The 17258-nt window shown below is 46.0% G+C and overlaps 1 protein-coding gene and 1 pseudogene across 1 annotated transcript; both read left to right on the plus strand.

The window, feature by feature from the left end:
* Positions 1-204: 204 nt before the first annotated feature.
* On the plus strand, positions 205-1124 carry LOC137141119 (olfactory receptor 51G2-like; annotated as a pseudogene).
* Positions 1125-8542: 7418 nt separating this feature from the next.
* Positions 8543-15951, plus strand: LOC137141118 (olfactory receptor 52P1-like). Its single transcript, XM_067529968.1, has 4 exons — positions 8543-8551; positions 8848-8929; positions 10162-11117; positions 15841-15951. The coding sequence occupies exons 1-4, from the start codon at positions 8543-8545 to the stop codon at positions 15949-15951; spliced, it is 1158 nt and encodes a 385-aa protein (XP_067386069.1).
* Positions 15952-17258: the final 1307 nt, after the last annotated feature.

Below are 17258 nucleotides of genomic sequence, written 5' to 3' on the forward strand. Positions count from 1 at the left end.
CTGGCAATGCCTATCTTCCCATCGGTGGTATAAATCCTATCGGTGGTGTAAATCCAAGACTGTTTTTTCTGATCTTCTGTAGTTTGGCTCCTGGAAGTCTTGCAATGAGACCAGAATTATATCTTGTTAAATATTATCTATTCTCCTGTTATTTTTCTTTTCAGGAAGTAATGTTCAAAACTCCTTGGACATGCCCAGTGAATTATGTCAGCTGTCAATGACACCAAATTCCAACCTGCACTGTTCTTTCTCAGCGGAATATCTGGGCAGGAAGATGTCCATATCTGGATTTCTATCCCCTTCTTCTTAATATATTTTGCTTCGATACTAGGAAATTCAGTCATTCTCTTCATTATAAAATCAGATCCAAACCTCCATGAGCCCATGTACATTTTCCTTTCCATGTTGGCTTAATGATATCCATTACGCCGACAACACTGGCTATATTCTGGTTTAACTCGAGGGAAATCAGCCACGATGCGTGTTTTGCCCAGCTGTTCTTCATCCACTCACTTACATTCACAGAATCCTCTCTGCTCTTGTGCATGGCCTTTGATCGCTTTGTTGCCATCTGTAACCCACTGAGATATGCTTCCATCTTAACACCGCCCAGAATAGTCAAGATGGGACTGGTGTATTTGCTAAGAGGAGTGATCCCAATATTCCCAGTCCCCATTCTCCTGAAACAGTACCGATACTGTCAAGCCAACGTCCTCTCCCATTCCTACTGCCTGAACCAGGCAGTTATGACAATGGCTTGTTCTGATATCAGAGTTAACGTTATCTATGGCTTCTTTGTAACAGTCTCTTCAGTGGGGTTTGACTTCCTGCTTATTCTCGTATCTTATGTTATAATCCTCAAAACAGTGCTGAGCATTGCATCCCACGCGGAGCGCGTCAAGGCCCTGAACACCTGCGTCTCCCACGTCTGTATTGTCCTCCTCTTCTACATACCATGGATTGGCTTGTCTGTGATATACAGATTCGTGAAGATCTTTTCTCCCTTGGTTCAGAATGTCTTGGGAAACATCCCTTTGCTGATCCCACCTCTGATGAACCCAATCGTGTACAGCGTGAAAACCAAACACATTCGTGCCAGGATAATTAGGGTGTTCATAAAGTGAAGGGTCCTTTCGCCACCCAGCTCCATCGCTGGTGACATGGGAGATGATCAACTGATCTCGCTCAACAGCTGCTAAGGGAGGACAGCGCACTGGGGGAACAGGATGGAGGCAGGCAGCAGCATTTACAAAATGACTGTGTTTGTGTACAGCCAGGGGATGGGTGGGATGTTATCGCAGAAAGAGCTGTAGCGGTTTCAGCTCACACCTCAGAATTGCTGTGGATACAGTTAGTTCAGAGAAGGAACATGGAAGTTTTGTCCAATTCTAAATGACCTGTCTCTGTCCCGTCTCTGGTTAAACATCCAGCAGCCATGAGAAAAGCTGCAGAGCTGTTTTGCAATTGCAGTCCAGGCACCTTATGAGCACTCTGGCTGCTGCATGATCCATGAGAGCGGCACCAGCTTTGGAGGCCAATAGGATCAGTCAGCCCCTTAAAGTTCCCAGGACTTTTGGAGCTTACCGAGGCCTAGCAGAGGGTTTTACTAGAGAAAAGGAAGATGGTCCTGGCTGGGCAATAGTTCATGCTTTGGGAAATCCCAGCCTACAGATTATTTAAGGGCCTGAGACTGGGGTCTTGAAGTGCAGGGCAGGGCCTGGACCCCTCACTCCCTGCCACCCGCAAGAGCCATGGGAGGCAGGGCCGGCTTCATCTTCTCTCAGAACATGGCCACAGCAGCAGGGGAAAGACTGCTGCCCTCGCTCAGCCTTCGGGGAAGGGACTTAGCTACCGAGGAGCCAGGAAAGCTACAGTGAGCCTGAACCAATGCAGACCCGAGCAAGGAGGGCGGGGGGAAGGGCGGGGGGGCGGGGGGGATTTGATAACGGCCTTTAACTACCTGAAAGGGAGTTCCAGGGAGGATGGCGCTAGGCTGTTCTCGGTGGTGGCAGACGACAGAACAAGGAACAACGGTCTCAAGTTGCAGTTGGGGAGGTCTAGGTTGGACATTAGGAAAAAGTGTTTCACTAGGAGGGTTGTAGCCTATAGAACTAGCCTGCTTGCTTGCATTATTATTATTAGAGATATTTTTTATATATATTTTGATATGATTGAAATAATAAAATTAGATTTTATTCCGCTGTAATGCAAGGTACCTTCCAGGCCACATCCTGGATGACAGCTACTGTTCATATATATATATTCGACCTTTGGCTTAGATAAATGCAGAACAGGATAAGATATATATGGTCATAACCTTTACCCTAGACAGGTCACGTCAACCTTTGGCTTAGATAAGCATCAATGTAGAACAGGATAGGATATATATGGTTATAACCTTTACCCTAGACAAGTCAGGAGACATTAAAAGGGGAAGGGGCTGTCCCGGTTACGCTCAAGAAACTTTCCAAGAACACCACAAAAACCACAATAAGCTAGAAATAACAAAGGTGAGATAAAAGACCACCTAAAGAAGGATGTGGATACGTCAATAATACGTACGAACCTAGTAGCCAATAAACAATGTGTACCCCAAAAGTTTGAAGGTGGAAAGGCCAAGTATGGGCCCGGATGAAGGACACATATTCTGGAGGGTATAAGTAAGATCAAATCCAGCTCATCGGGTCAGTCGACTGTCAGCTACCCTGCTTAAAGTTTTATTTAGTGTTAAGATTTATTCTTTATTTTATATTCTTAAAGTTGTAATGTTAGTCTTAGCTTATAGCTCTTAGCTTTGAAGCAGCTCTTATTCCACTCAACTCCAACTTGAGGAATTAGACATCTCTTTCACCAAGTCCAGGAAGGGTGTGAGTATACTAGTTTAAAGCATATCATAAATATATCTATCAAATAAGTCTTTACCTTTAAGATTGTATTAATCCATTATCAATTTGATTATTCATTTTATTTTCTCTATAGTAATCATTTGTTTATTATTTTGTGTTGTTTTAATAAATTTATAAAATTATACAAAGCCTGGTTATCACTGGAATTCTTCCTGTGTTGTACCCGGTGTCCTTATAAAACTTACCTGAAGCCTAATTTAGGACGCGAACCTCATGATCCTTTAATTAGAGCAATTGGCAAACCTATTACCCTATTCAATAAATTAATAACTATAAAATCAGGCTACAGGGTGGTGAAGCACTGGAATGGGTTACCTAGGGAGGTGGTGGAATCTCCATCCTTAGAGGTTTTTAAGCTGAGGCTTGACAAAGCCCTGGCTGGGATGATATAGCTAATGTTAGTCCAGCTTTGAGCAGGGGGTTGGACTAGATGACCTCCTGAGGTCCCTTCCAACTCTAATATTCTATGATTCTATGATTCTAGAAGTGGATGGCAACCTGGGCAGCAGTGATCATGAGATGGTTGAGTTCAGAATCCTGATGGGCAGGATCCCCTGGGAGGCTCATATGAGAGGGAAAGGAGTCCAAAAGAGCTGACTGTATTTTAAAGAAACCTTATTGAAAGTGCAGGAACAAACAATTCCGATGTGCAGAGAGAATAGCAAATATGGCAGGTAACCAACTTGGCTTAACAATGAAGTCCATTTGAATGTGGATGGACACTGGGCAGCTAACTCACCTCTGAACATCTCCCTCCACGCTCCCTACCCCAATGACAGTCTGTGCAGTTACTGTAGCTGGTCTAAAAAGACACAGACCGGCAGTCCTCAGGTTACTGGGAACGTGCTTCCCCATGGCAGGATATTGCAGCATGAGGGGTTGATGACTAAGTTGGAACAATCTGTATTGCCCTCTGTCAGAGGCTAGCGGATGGGAGGGACAGTTACTCTGTGTGGAAATCCTACATTTGAAACAAGGATGTGCAAGATCCTGTCCACATGCATGTCACGGCCTCAGTGATTCAGCATGTTGTTCATTGGCCGGGAGTAGCAGCAGATGCTCAAGTTCTATGACAATGAGCAGCAGCACAGAAATGCTGATAGCTAAATGAGTACGTCTAACCCTTGGCTCTTCTTTTATCTCTGGGGTTTTAGCAGTGCAGGACAACTCTAGCAAGTCTGAAAGTTTCAGTTTGCCCTGACAATCTGAGCCTCTGTTATTGGTGAATCATTTCTTCACTCTCGGGGGAGGCTCTTACATTAAAATTCTCCAGGGTCTCTTTTCGGCTCTTCCTACTGCTCACGTAGCGCAGGGAATTCTCCCATAGCCCTGGCCGACCTGAGACTCCACAGGGACTACACAGAGGCTTCATAAAGGTCCCTGTCCAGCACTGTGACTTTCAGATGTGAGATTCGTACACTGATTTTGAGGTCCCAGTAAGGAGATTTCCTTTCTGCTGCAGGGATTTCGGTGAGTTGCCTGTTTTTCTAATAAACTTAGAGCTAAGGGCTCAGGAACAGTTCAAATGAAGAACAGTCTGGGCAGGAATTCTCCAGCATGTAGACTGGAACTGTTCAGTGTTGTGAGAAACATGAAGGGATGTAAAATTGGAACTAAAGATTTGTTGTAAGTCATTTAGACAAGCATTTGTTTTAAGATCATTTCTTTGTCTCTATCTGTGTCCTTCTAACTGACTTAGTATCTTCCTTTTTTTTTGATCTGTGTGGTTTTTTTTCTGGTTCTCTCAAGTTTTCCAATTCAGCAATTTCACTGCCAGGTTAATACATGCAGCCAAAGACTCTGCAGTGGGTACGTGTGATAGCCGAAATTTCACAACACGAATGGGTCACACAAGGTTTCACACACTGGCCAAATTCTGCTCTCATCTTCTGTCTTCAGCGGCTCACTCCACATTGATACTGGCTTCACTTAGAGCAAAATCAGGGCCCCCGTGTTTTGAAATCCCCATCTTTCATGCCCGGCCTCAGAGCGCCACATAAACTGGGGATCTTCCTTCAGACTCTTTCAGCACCTTAACAAAATAGATCTCGCTGCTGCAGGACCTGAAGCCAGGATCTTCACAGCAGGGAGCCAAAAGTTCCACACTGTGGGCACGATGGCAAAGGATGTCAGCGCTGGGCCACATTCCTGGGGGGCTGGGAGTTGGGCCCAGGCTTTGGACACGAATTGTGCTCCGTGGGACCCCTGACTTGGGCTGAAAAGGCCATGTACTACACAAGCAAGAATCATGTGCAAACCACAGCACTTTTCTAGCCTTGAAGTTAGGGAAGGAGGGAGCAAATCAGAGCAACTTTCTAGCAGTGTCCAGAACAGGACAAACCTGCCCAATAGGCACCATGGCAACGATCAGGCTATGTTCCCCCCTCCTCCAGACCATTCCTCCCCTCACCACCTGGACAAAGAATGTGGTCAGAGGCTGTTCTCTCTTCTTTCCCAGGCAGCATCCCTGTTAGAGAAGGCTTGGGATCTCTCCCCCTAGTTCTTCCCCTGTAGCTAGTTATTAAGGGACTTCATGGTCATTCCTGCTGTTAAGATAAATGTATCTGCTATGCAAGTTTTGTGGGAAATAACAAACATGGGTGGGTATAATTATACGCCTCCCCTAGCCATTAATATTCATTTTATAATCATTTATATCACCAAACAGGGTTTTATGGGGCATTGTAGAAGTGTGTGTGTTTACATATTATAGTAGATAAAAAGTTGTCAAGTTGTGAACTCGGGGCTCACTGTGTTGGACATGCGAGACAAAGGGAAACGAATGAATTAGAAGCTGTAACCGAATACACGCCCCTTATCACTGCACCCGGCACAATTTCTCTCTTTTCAGCCAACCCTGCAACACACACTAGGAGTGAAATCTTGGTCCCATTGAGATCAATGGCAAAACTCCCGTTAGAGCCAGGATTTCACTCTAAACCCATATTTAGGGACTTAAATAAAAGGCCTGATTTTCACCGGCCATGAGCCTCCAGTGACTCCTACTGGAGTCATCCTTTGGCCACTCAGGAAGGGTGAGCTCATTTGGACCAGAGAAGAACTGAGAGGATAGTAGCTAAAATCTTAAACTCACAGCTTAGAGGTTCAAAACAATGAGAGTAAACATTTGTGGGGGGTCTGCTCTGTGTGTTCCCCTGTGTCTCTGGTTACATAGAGGATGAGAAACACCACAAAGCAGTAAAAATAAAAGCATGTTTCTGGTTTTGAGGAAACCAGGCAGTGACCAATCCCAGCTTTGTGGCAACTTCAGCTATTCCCAACATGGAAAAGTAACAGCAGGAAGTTGTGTCTGGGTTTCTAAATGGCGGGTATATACTAAAGGTTTGTGTCGTTTTGAGGAAGAGTTACTTGCGCTGGCTCCTTTTAGTCTTCATGTCCTCTTGTTATACTTGAAAATAAAAGACTGGCAGGAGCATATTCAGGGGGACAAGGCTTTTTGCAAAAATTATTTCCCTATAACACTTTCCAGAACTTTCAACTGCAATTCTATTAACTCTTCTCTTTTCCTTTCAATCACTTACTTTTGCCTTCAATTTACTATACCTTAGCATTATGATGATATTCTTTGCTGCCTTAGCTTTTAATATTGAACTGGCAACATGGTTTTGTAATCTTAAACTCTCCATTCTCTTACTCTCAGTGCTGTATTTATCAGCCCCTGTTTTTACTGGGCTGATTCAAATGTATTTTATTCATTTCTTAAGGTGGCATACTGTTCTTGTCAAACCTGAGCCACCAGATACCAACTTTGCAACACAGCTGCCTTAGTCTATGCTTTGTCCAAAAAAAACCCAACATTTTTTTTGGACTTTGAAAATGTGTCCAAAGTTCCTTCCAACAAAATCTCAGAAAAACAGAAGTGCAGAGGTGGGGGGAGGAAGGAAGAGAGAGAGGGAGAGAGAGAAAAGCAGTAGTAGAGGAAGAAGGAAAGCCTAAGACAAGAATAATATAGACAGTATCAAGTGGGGCTCCCTGGGCCAGAGCATCTGAACCTACATCCCAGCCCCGATCCCAGCTTAAACGATGTGCCTCTCGTGTACAGGGGCTGTGCCCAAACCTTAGCAAATCCTGTTGAAAGGGTGTAAGTTCTTGTACAAAAGGCAACGCTTCCTGCATTTCCTCGGGGATATTTCTAGGCTGTGTTTACTTAAACATTTTCCCTAATAAAATACGAACAACAACTAACAATGACACTAAAACTTATATGTGTATATATTTATAATATCAACTCCTGGAAGAGCAACTACAAATTCCTGGAAGAGGAATTTCTTTCATATCAATAACACCCAAACCTAAACTCCTACATCCTTCAGAGTCTGTCTGGTTAATCGAGAAAACAAACAAACAAGAACAAACAAATTTTCAGATGTTCCTCTATACTGCCAAGCTTACTAACGACAGCGGTGTGCACACCGGTTTTGACAATATTCGTGGGATACTGCAATGCTACACCCTTTCACAATTCTCCACCAAAATGTTATACTCGTAAAAGAAAAGACTGGCAGGAGCGTATTCAGGGGCACAAGGCACTATGCCACATTTATTGTACATGTAAGAATATCAAATAGCAGTCACATTCACACACACATTCAAAAAGTTATGCAAGCTGGTGTGATATAATGACCAATCCTTTTATGTGTTGCTCGACCCAGCCTAGTGGTCAAATAGGCTGAACACAAAGAGGGAGCCAGGCCTCTCTCAGTCATGAATCCGATGTTCCAGATGACAATTGCAGAATGAGACCCAAAGTTTCCATGTTTTTATCCATCTTTGATACTTGCTGGCTCTCATGTCAGTCTCTGGGCCTTGCTGTGTCATGCTGCCTCTGGGTTCAGTAGAGTTGTTAATTACCAGCTACTTCTCAACTTTCTTTGTTCCCAGGGTGGATCCTTCTGTACTTTAGGGTCATTAATTTGCACTTTAGGGTCGTTGATAGGTTTTCTTCCGCCTTCAGGGGCAGGATGGCAGTTGGTGTCTTTACTCCCCTTTCTGTTGTCAGAGCAGTTTAGGTCGGTGTCTTTATATGCCCTGCACATACATTCCTCACTCACACAAAGAGAATTTATCAAGATATTTTCAGGTTCATTAGTAAAAGATTCAGTAAAGAGCTCACTTCAAGAAACTAACAGGATGGAGTCCACTTATGCCCCACTAAACAGCTCTGTACCATTATCATAACAGGGAAGGAAAAATGTCTCTCTATCTCACTTATGCAATAAAATAAGGAATCTACATCTGATTTCTTTGCACAGCTCCTGGGGGTGGGTGACGCTCTTTCCTCTCCCATCGGGTCTGTCCTACTCTCCTTCCCTGCACACACTGAGCAGCTGCTGGGGTCCCCTTCACCTCTGGACAGGCTGTGAAGGCTGCTCCTCCTCTATCCCCACTTTCCCTGGTGCAGCCAGACCCAGAGTTTAACCCAGGCTGTATAGACGTTTGTACGAGCTGTCACTGTGGGGTGTGTCCAGCACCTGGTGTTGGTCCTGGTCTAGTGGGATTACTGTGTGGCAGGACTATGGGTTGTGGCTGTGAGCAGGGGGGTGTACACAGACAGGTAGAGCTTATAGAGAAACATCAAACTTGGTTTAGAAATTCTCAGTGACAGAAAGTAGGCCATGACCTTGGTAAATTGCCCCAATAGTTAATGATTCTGTCTGATTACAAAGTGCACAACTTATTTATAGTCAGCATTTGTCTAACTTCAATTTCCAGCCATTGGATGGTGTTAGACCCTTCTAGGCTAGCCTGAAAACCTCATTCTTCAATATCTCTTACCTATGCGGGTATTTGTAGACTGTGATTAAGTCACCCCTAACCATCTCTCTTAGACTCAAAGAGCTCAATCTATTTAGTCTATCACTGTAAGGCAGGATTTCTAATCTTTAAAGATTCTTCTGGCTTTTCTCTGAATCCTCTTCAGTGTATCAAAATACAACGTGAATTGTGGACACAAGAACTGGACACATTAGTCCAGCAGCAGTTGCACACTGCCAAGGAAAGAGGTAAAAAACTTCTCTTCCTCAATGTGAGATTCCCCTGTTTATCATCCCAGGATCACTTTAGCTCTTTTGGCCACAGGCTCACACAGGGACCTCATGTTTAGCTAATTATTCCTTCAGGATCCCAAAATCTTGTTCACACTCACTGCTTCCCACGATAGAGTCCCCCATTGTGTAAGTATCGTCTTCCTTCTTTGTTCATAGACATAGACATCTACAGAGCTATATTAGAACACAGATTGTTTGCTTCAACCCAGTTTACCAACAGTCCAGATCGCTGTGAATAAGTCAAACGACCTCTTCGTTATTTACGATTTCCCAATTTTTGTGGGATCTGCAAACTTTATCAGTATTCAAGCATGAGAAGGGTAAGGAGCTGGGTTGCTGTCATGTGTCTCTGCTTACCCTTGTCAGTTAGGAAGGCAGAATAAAATTTTGCCTCCCAATGGACATACACATTGCACCTATTGACTTTGAACATCATCTCTTATCTCCACACTTCGTTAGCACCCTCTGAGGACATCTCTTGACTGGACTATGGCCTAAATAAATTGGTGCCATCTGCAAATCATAGAATCATTGATTCTTAGGGTTGGAATGCACCTCAGGAGGTATCTAGTCCAACACTCTGCTCAGAGCAGGACCAACCCCAATTAAATTATCTCTGTCAGGGCTTTGTCAATCCAAGCCGTAAAAATCTCTAAGGGTGGAGATTCCACCACCTCCCTAGGTAACCCATTCCAGTGCTTCACCACCCTCCTAATGAAATTTTTTTTCCAAATATCTAACCTAGACCTACCCTACTGCAACTTGAAACCATTGCTCCTTGTTCTGTCATTGACTACCATTGAGAACGGCCTAGCTCCATCCTTCCAGGAGCCCCCTTTCAGGCAGTTGAAGGCTGCTATCAAATCCCACCTCATTCTTCTGTTCAGTAAAATGAACAAGCCGAGTTCCCTCAGCCTCTCCTCATAAGTATTGTGCTCAAGCCCCCTAATCATTTTCATTGCCCTCTGCTGGACTCTCTTCAATTTGTCCATATCCTTTCTCCAATGGAAACTCCAAAACTGGAAACAAGACTCCAAATGTGTCCCCACCAGTGCGAATAGAGGGGAATAATGTTGCCACCTCACTGCTCACCCCCTTTCCTAGATTCTTAGTAACTATAAAATATTTACCATGGTATTTGTTACCAAGGGCCTAACCCCCCTCGCTGTGTTTCTCTCTCTTCACAGGCACCCTGAGCATTTCTGAGCCTGATCGGTGCCACGACCCTCTCATGGAGGCTTTGAACCTAACCCCCTCCGATCCACCAACATTCATCTTAAACGGCATCCCGGGACTTGAGTATGCCCACATCTGGATTTCCATCCCTTTCTCTATGTTCTACATCACCAGCTTGTTTGGAAATGTCATGGTTCTCTTTGTTGTTGGCAAAGAGCAGACCCTGCACAAGCCCATGTTCTTTCTGCTCTGCATGCTGGCCCTCACAGACATCAGCACGTCGACCTGCGTTGCGCCAAAGGCACTGTGCATATTTTGGTTTCGTTCCAAAGACATCACTGTGGACGGCTGCATCACCCAGATGTTCTTCTTTTATGTGCTTGGTGCTACGCACTCAGCCGTCCTTGTGATAATGGCCTTCGATCGCTACGTCGCCATATGTCACCCTCTGCGATACGCCGCCATCATCACCAATGCACGAATCGCTAAGCTAGGGCTAGTGGGTTTCATAGGAGCTGTTCTCTTGGTTCTGCCCCAGCCCCTGCTACTGAGGAGACTGCCATTCTGCACCAACCGCATTATCCCCCACACGTACTGCGAGCACATTGCCGTGGTGAAGATGTCGTGTGGGGACACCACAGTCAACCGGATGTACAGCTTGGTAATGTCATTAGGGGTCATCGGGTTAGACCTGATACTCATTGGCCTGTCCTACGGGCTGATCATCAGAGCCGTCCTCAGGATCTCCTCCAAAAAAGCCAACCGAAAAGCCTTCAACACCTGCATACCCCACATCTGTGTGATGGTTATGACTTGTACTATCAGCGTCTTTTCTATGCTGACACACAGGTTCGGTCAGGGCATCGCTGCCCATGTTCACATCCTTTTGGCCAACCTCTATCTCCTCGTGCCCCCCATGTTCAACCCTATCATTTATGGGGTCAAAACCAAAGAGCTTCGTGACAAAGTGAGAAAATACATCTGCAGAATGTGATAGCTGAGGCCATTGACGTTATACTTGTGTGACAAGAGGGGGAAAGGATGTGTCCTCATTAATCCAGGGTGCTTTGTCCCAATTTGGCTGAGCTTTGCCTGGTGGCAATTCACAGTCTCAGAAGTTCCTCACAACTGATGTCTTATCACTTCATGATTAAGCACTGCCCTCTCCAGCCATCATCTGATCCCTTTCAGAGTCGTCACCCATCATCCCCCACCCCTACACACCCTGTCACTCAGTGTTTCCATGACTCCCCGACCACCAGCACTGGTTGCGTCTCATATTCACTCAGAACTATTTGCCATTAGTATGGTTGCTGATTCTCACCATTCCTCACTCTCCTCCATCTTTCACTCTTTTGCCCCTCTCTGCAATTAAAAGTTCGCCAGCTCTGCCACCCACCAGGCCCCAACAATCCCTTCCACTCCTGAGAATCCCCAAATCAGTCACCAGAAAGGATGTGGACAAATTGGAGAGAGTCCAGCGGACAGGAACAAAAATGATGGGGGGGCTGGAGCACATGAATTACAAGGAGAGGCTGAGGGATCTCGGCTTGTTTAGTCTGCAGAAGAGAAGAGTGAGGGGGGATTTGATAACAGCCTTTAACTACCTAAAAGGGGTTTCCAGGGAGGATGGAGGTAGGCTGTTCTCAGTGGTAGCAGATGTCAGAACTAGGAGCAATGGTCTCAAGTTGCACTGGGACAGCTCTAGGGAAGCGAGAATCCACCTGGTCCAGCTGGGAGGCTGATCCGGTGGTTTGGGCTCTGCTCTGTGTATCAGGAGAGCTGGGTTCATTCCCTTGCCCTGTGTGACGGTGGAGAAGCCCTAGAGTGTCTCTGAGCTTATGCACAAGCAGATAATATCCCTTCCCTGCCTCACAGAGGTCGCAGGAGGATGAATATGTTCAAAGTGCTCAGATACTCTGAGAGAAAGGCCAGGGGAGCCCTAAGATCACATCTGTCAGGCATTTAAATAGCAACACCCTTGACATTTGGCTGTGTGTTGTTCCAATATGAGGGCCTACAGCTGCCAGTACTGATGCAATACTGGGAAATATTTACAGACTATATATCCCCTAGAGACACTGAGGGACTGATTCTGATAAAACTCAATCTGATGCCGATAACTAGAATAGTTTTCATTCCATGATTCTGTAAAGGCAGCTGGACAATAGGATCACACCCCGCACATGTCAGCTTCCAACAACAGCAGCTTCAGTGCTTCCACCTTCATCTTGATTGTAGTCCCAGGTCTCAAATCAGCCCATGTCTGCCTGGCATTCCTTCTGAGCTCATTGTACCTGTTCTCTTTCCTCATGAATTGCAGCACTGTTTGTATCATTAAAGCCTAGCAAAGCCATCAGGCCAGATATGAGTGGGTGGCTTTGCGATCCCATGAAAGAGTGGGGTTGCCAGTGGGCGCATGGAGTTTCCCCTGGCTGCTCTTCCAAGAGGCCAGCAGAGAAGGGCTGCATTGGTACAATACCCTGCTCTGGGTGACCAGAGGTATGGGTCAGATAACATGAGTGACAGCAGCTCATGGTTTGAACTAGAGCTGGGCTGGAAAAGGGAGGAATTTCCTCCATGAAACATTTTGACCCACAGTGAAATGTTTCCTTTTCATCCATTTTTGCGGGTGGGTTTTCATAGAAAACTGATCATTTTCCACTGAAAATTCAGTTGCCATGGCCATGCCCATATCCCCTGAAGAATTTGGAGTCTTATCATCTGCCTCTTTCTCGCAACAGCAATGAATCTTGCACTGACTGAGTCTATGGCTGCACTCTGGGTATGGAAAGTGTAAAACTCCCACCCAATTTATCTCTCACCAGCTACTCTAACCAGCCTTCCCATTTCCTTCCAGCCCCCTCCATCCTCTACAACGGCCCCTTCAGCAAATCCTCTGGGCAGTGACTACTGTGACAGGCCCCGGTAGCACATCTCCGATGAACCTGTGCTCTCAGGGAGCTGCAGATGGTCCTAGAGCAGTTCTGCAGGTACAAAGAGTGTTCAGAATGTGAAAATCCCAATACCCTGAGCCCTGAGTCAGGATTTCTCAATAGGTTCCATTTGCAGAGGTGCACTGTGCCCTGGGATGGAGAAGAGCCCATGCAATATTAGTGAGTAGCTCCCAAATCCCTTAAGGTTTATTTGCTCCTGGAACTTTAATGAGCAAATCCATGTTCAAAGCTTTTATTCTCTGGATCGATTGTGAATGTAGGAATTCAGAGCTGTGTTGCTTTGTGGTAATAGGTCAGATTAGACTCATGGAAGAGTTTTGTTTCCTGACTGGGTGAGGGCTCCAACATTTCTGCCCTGTATCAGCCACTCACAGTTACAGGGCATCCTGTCTCTCCGCCCCATCTCTGGTCTCCGAATGCCAGATGTCAACCTCCTCCCATTCTCTCTCTTGGGGTGAAATCCCCCTATTCTTCCACTCTCAGACTGGGCCCTGGGCTACAACGCACAGAGAGTCAAATTGGTTTGCCCAGCAGCAGGAGGTTCTGCCCCTCTGGTTCTTCCCTTTAGAAGTCTGTGACTTGTGGTGACAAGAGGGACCAGCCTTCCTGAACCAAAGTATTGTTCAGTCTGGACTGTAGGAATAAAGCATCACATGAGACAATAAAAGAGTTTTAAAACTAGTCTGTACGTGTCTCTCAAGCTGTGCAACTCAGATGGGCAGCCAGACAGGCTCAGTGTCTTTTGATTTCCCCAGCGGTGTCTGTGTCTGTCAGTCTGATGAGCTTCTCAGCACCAGCTGCCCCACCTCTGGACAGGCTCCCAGCACTTGCAGAACAAGCTGTGTGACTTGGCTGGAGCCCGGAAATGGGGTCTTCACAGCGTGAAACTCAGGGGTTGTCTCTCAACCTCCCTGAAGTGTTTAGTGAGCGATGGCTTTTCTTTACCTATTGTTTCCCTTCCTGCTTGTTTTCTGGTAGCCTGCTATTCAACTAAGACTAGCCATAATGGTAATATCCTGTTATTTAATCCAGTATAGCCATACAATCAACAGGCCAAGAATTGGGTTTAACATACACATTCATAATCATGGCAGCTCAGCTCCATGTCTGTCACAATACCGTTCCAGGGAGGCATGTATTTTATGAATACAGTACAGAGACAGTCAGAAAGTGAGCAATAGATGACTTTCACGTGTGAAATGAAGTTTGATGTCCATAAATATTCATGCACTACACCTTGAAACCCACTTCCCGCAAACCCCTTTTGTAGCTGAATAACAGGTGCTGGGGTTACTAAACCAGTGGTTTTCAAGCTGTGGTCCACAGACACCTGAGGGTTTGCAGATGATCTGTTAGATTTCCAAAGTTATTCACAACTTCATCTGAAATGTTGTAGATGTTTGGACATGAAAAAGGTTGAAAACCAGTGTACTAGAGAGTGAGAGCCCAGGGAACGAGTATTGTACCTGCCGATCCCATTCTGGATAAAGGCTGCAGACTGACATCACAGACCCTAAGGGGAACCAGGCAGTTATTGACCCAAGGATAGAGGAGCTACTAGTTGCAGAGGATTTCCCAGTCTTTTGTTTGCCGACAAGAGAATGAATGAGGGCTGAGAGGCTGCAATCTTCTCATTTTTGGAAGGAATCCAGATGACCCCCCTTACATTTTAGGTCCCCCTCTCACCTGAGAAATCACTACTGAAAGAAGATCCATGGGAAAAGAATGGGTTTACATATGTTTGGTAAAGAATAGATGCATCAATGTATAAATGTTATGCCAAAACATTTCATTGTAATACAATCATTACTAACCAAATTTTCATTCCATGCATGTCTTTGGAAAGCCAGCCACGGAGTTGTTGGAATCTGTGGGAAAGTCAGAATAGCAAAATCATACAGTGCTGAAGGAGGCTACGGAACTCATAGCCACAAGATATCAATGGGGTCAAGTCTGTAGTAGGATTCAAAGAGGGAATGGATGTTTATATGGGGAAACAGAAAATTCAATTACAGTAGTGGGGATTTTTTTATAAAAAGGTTTTGGAGTGCTATTAAGCTTCCTGATTTACACCATAAAATATGTCGAAGTCAGGAGGAGACTTTCCCTGGAAGCAGGTTATCTCACAGCTGTCTACGGCAGGGCTTCTTCTACCTTCCTCTGAAGCATCTGGTACTGGGCACTGGATACTGGGCTAGATGGACTATAGGTCTCATGCTGTCTGGTAATGCCTATCTTCCATACCAGGTCAGACCAATGGTCCAGCTAGCCCAGTATCCACTTTTCTGACATTCATCAACGGCAGATGATTCAACGAAATGAATAGAACAAATAATCCTAAACTGTAAATCAAGGGCTATGTTTTTGCTGATGTTTTTTGAGATCCAAGAAGTTTCTAGACTTGCACTGAGAGCAGAATGATGTCTCATTCAATATCATCTAGTCTCCTGTTACTTTTCCTTTTAGGAAGTAAAGTTCAAAATTCCTCAGCCCTGCCCAGCGCATCATGCTAGCTGTCAATGACACCAAATTCCAACCTGCAGTCTTCCTTCTTACCGGAATACCCGGGCAGGAAAACATCCATGTCTGGATTTCTATCCCATTCTTCTTAATGTATGTTATTCCCTTAACAACTGTGTCTCCCATATCTGTGTCATCCTGCTTGCCTACATGCCAGGGATTGGCTTGTGCGTGATATACAGATTCATGAAGAGCTCTTCTCCCTTGCTTCAGAATGTCCTGGGCAACGTCTCTATGTTGATCCCACCGCTGATGAACCCAGTCGTGTACAGCATGGAAACCAAACACATTCGTGCCAAGATAATGAGGGTGTTCATAAAGTGAAGGGTCCTTTTGTCATCCAGCTCCATCTCTGGTGACACAAAAGATGAGCTACTGATCTCTCTCACCAAATGCTAAGGAGGACAGCGCACTGGTGGAACGGGACTGAGGCAGGCAGCAGCCTTTAAAAAATGACCGCGTTTGTGTAGAGCCAGGGGATGGGTGGGATGTTATCACATGAAGAGCTGTATCAGTGTCAGCTCACACCTCTGAATTGCTGTGGATACAGTCAGTTCAGAGAAAGAACGTGGATGTTCTGTGCCATTGCCCATGACCTGTCACTGTCCCATCTCTGGTTAAACACCCCGGGGCCATGAGAAAAGCTCTAGAGCTGTTTTGCCGTCACAGTCCTGGCCCTTACTGAGCACTCTGGCTGCTGTGTGATCCATGAGAGCAACATCAGCAGTGGAAGCCTGTGGGATCAGTCAACCCCTTAAAGATCCTGGGAATTTCTGTGCTCACCGAGGCCTAGCAAAGGGTTCTACTAGGATAAGAGAAGATGGTCCCAGAACATGGGAATAGTTCATGCTTTGGGAAATCCCAGACACAGATTCCTTAAGGGCCTGAGACCGGGTCCTCATAGTTCAGGGCAGAGCCTGGCTCACCTCACTCCCTGCCACCCGCAGGAGCCGTGGGAGCAGGACCGGCTGCCTTTTCTCTCAGAACATGGCCACAGCAGCAGGGGAAGGAAGGCTGCTCTCGCTCAACCTGGGGAGAAGGGACTGAGTGACCGACGGGACCAGCTGGGGAGGAGCCAGGAAAGATGCCACTAGCCTGAACCAATGCAGACCCCAGCAAGGAGTGTGGCGGGGGGGGGGGGGGGGGCTCCGGGGCATTGGAGCTGGGTGGGGCACAGGCTAAGAGAGCCTGTGTTTGGGAGAACAAATACAACCCCACACAGGGATCTTGTTTTCGGTTACACAGGTGAGAGTAAGTCACTGAAAGGATATTACAGGGAGGGGCTGGGTGCCTGCAGGGTACCTCAGGTGCCTCAGGCCAGAAGGGAGCATGCTGGGGTGGCACCCATGCGCAGGGACTTGACCAGAACGTGCTGTGCTCCGTGAAGCTGTTTAAAATGTGTGGGTGTCAGCTCAGGCCCCAGGTTGCTCTACACTCCACTGAGGCTGGTGGGGAACTGACCAGAGAATCAAACACCTGTAACTGGCTCCTTGCTACCCTACTCCCCACAGCACAGGGGGGCAGCTCTGGGGCAGCGAGAATCCAGCCGTTGCAACTTGGAGGCTGATCCTGTGGTTTGGGATCTACTCTACATGTCAGGATCTCTGGGTTCATTCCCTTGCCCTATGAGA

Source organism: Emydura macquarii, unplaced genomic scaffold (genome assembly GCF_026122565.2).
Source record: "Emydura macquarii macquarii isolate MOO-44397 ecotype Brisbane River unplaced genomic scaffold, CSIRO-AGI_Emac_v2 contig_2999, whole genome shotgun sequence".
Classification (NCBI taxonomy): domain Eukaryota; kingdom Metazoa; phylum Chordata; order Testudines; family Chelidae; genus Emydura; species Emydura macquarii.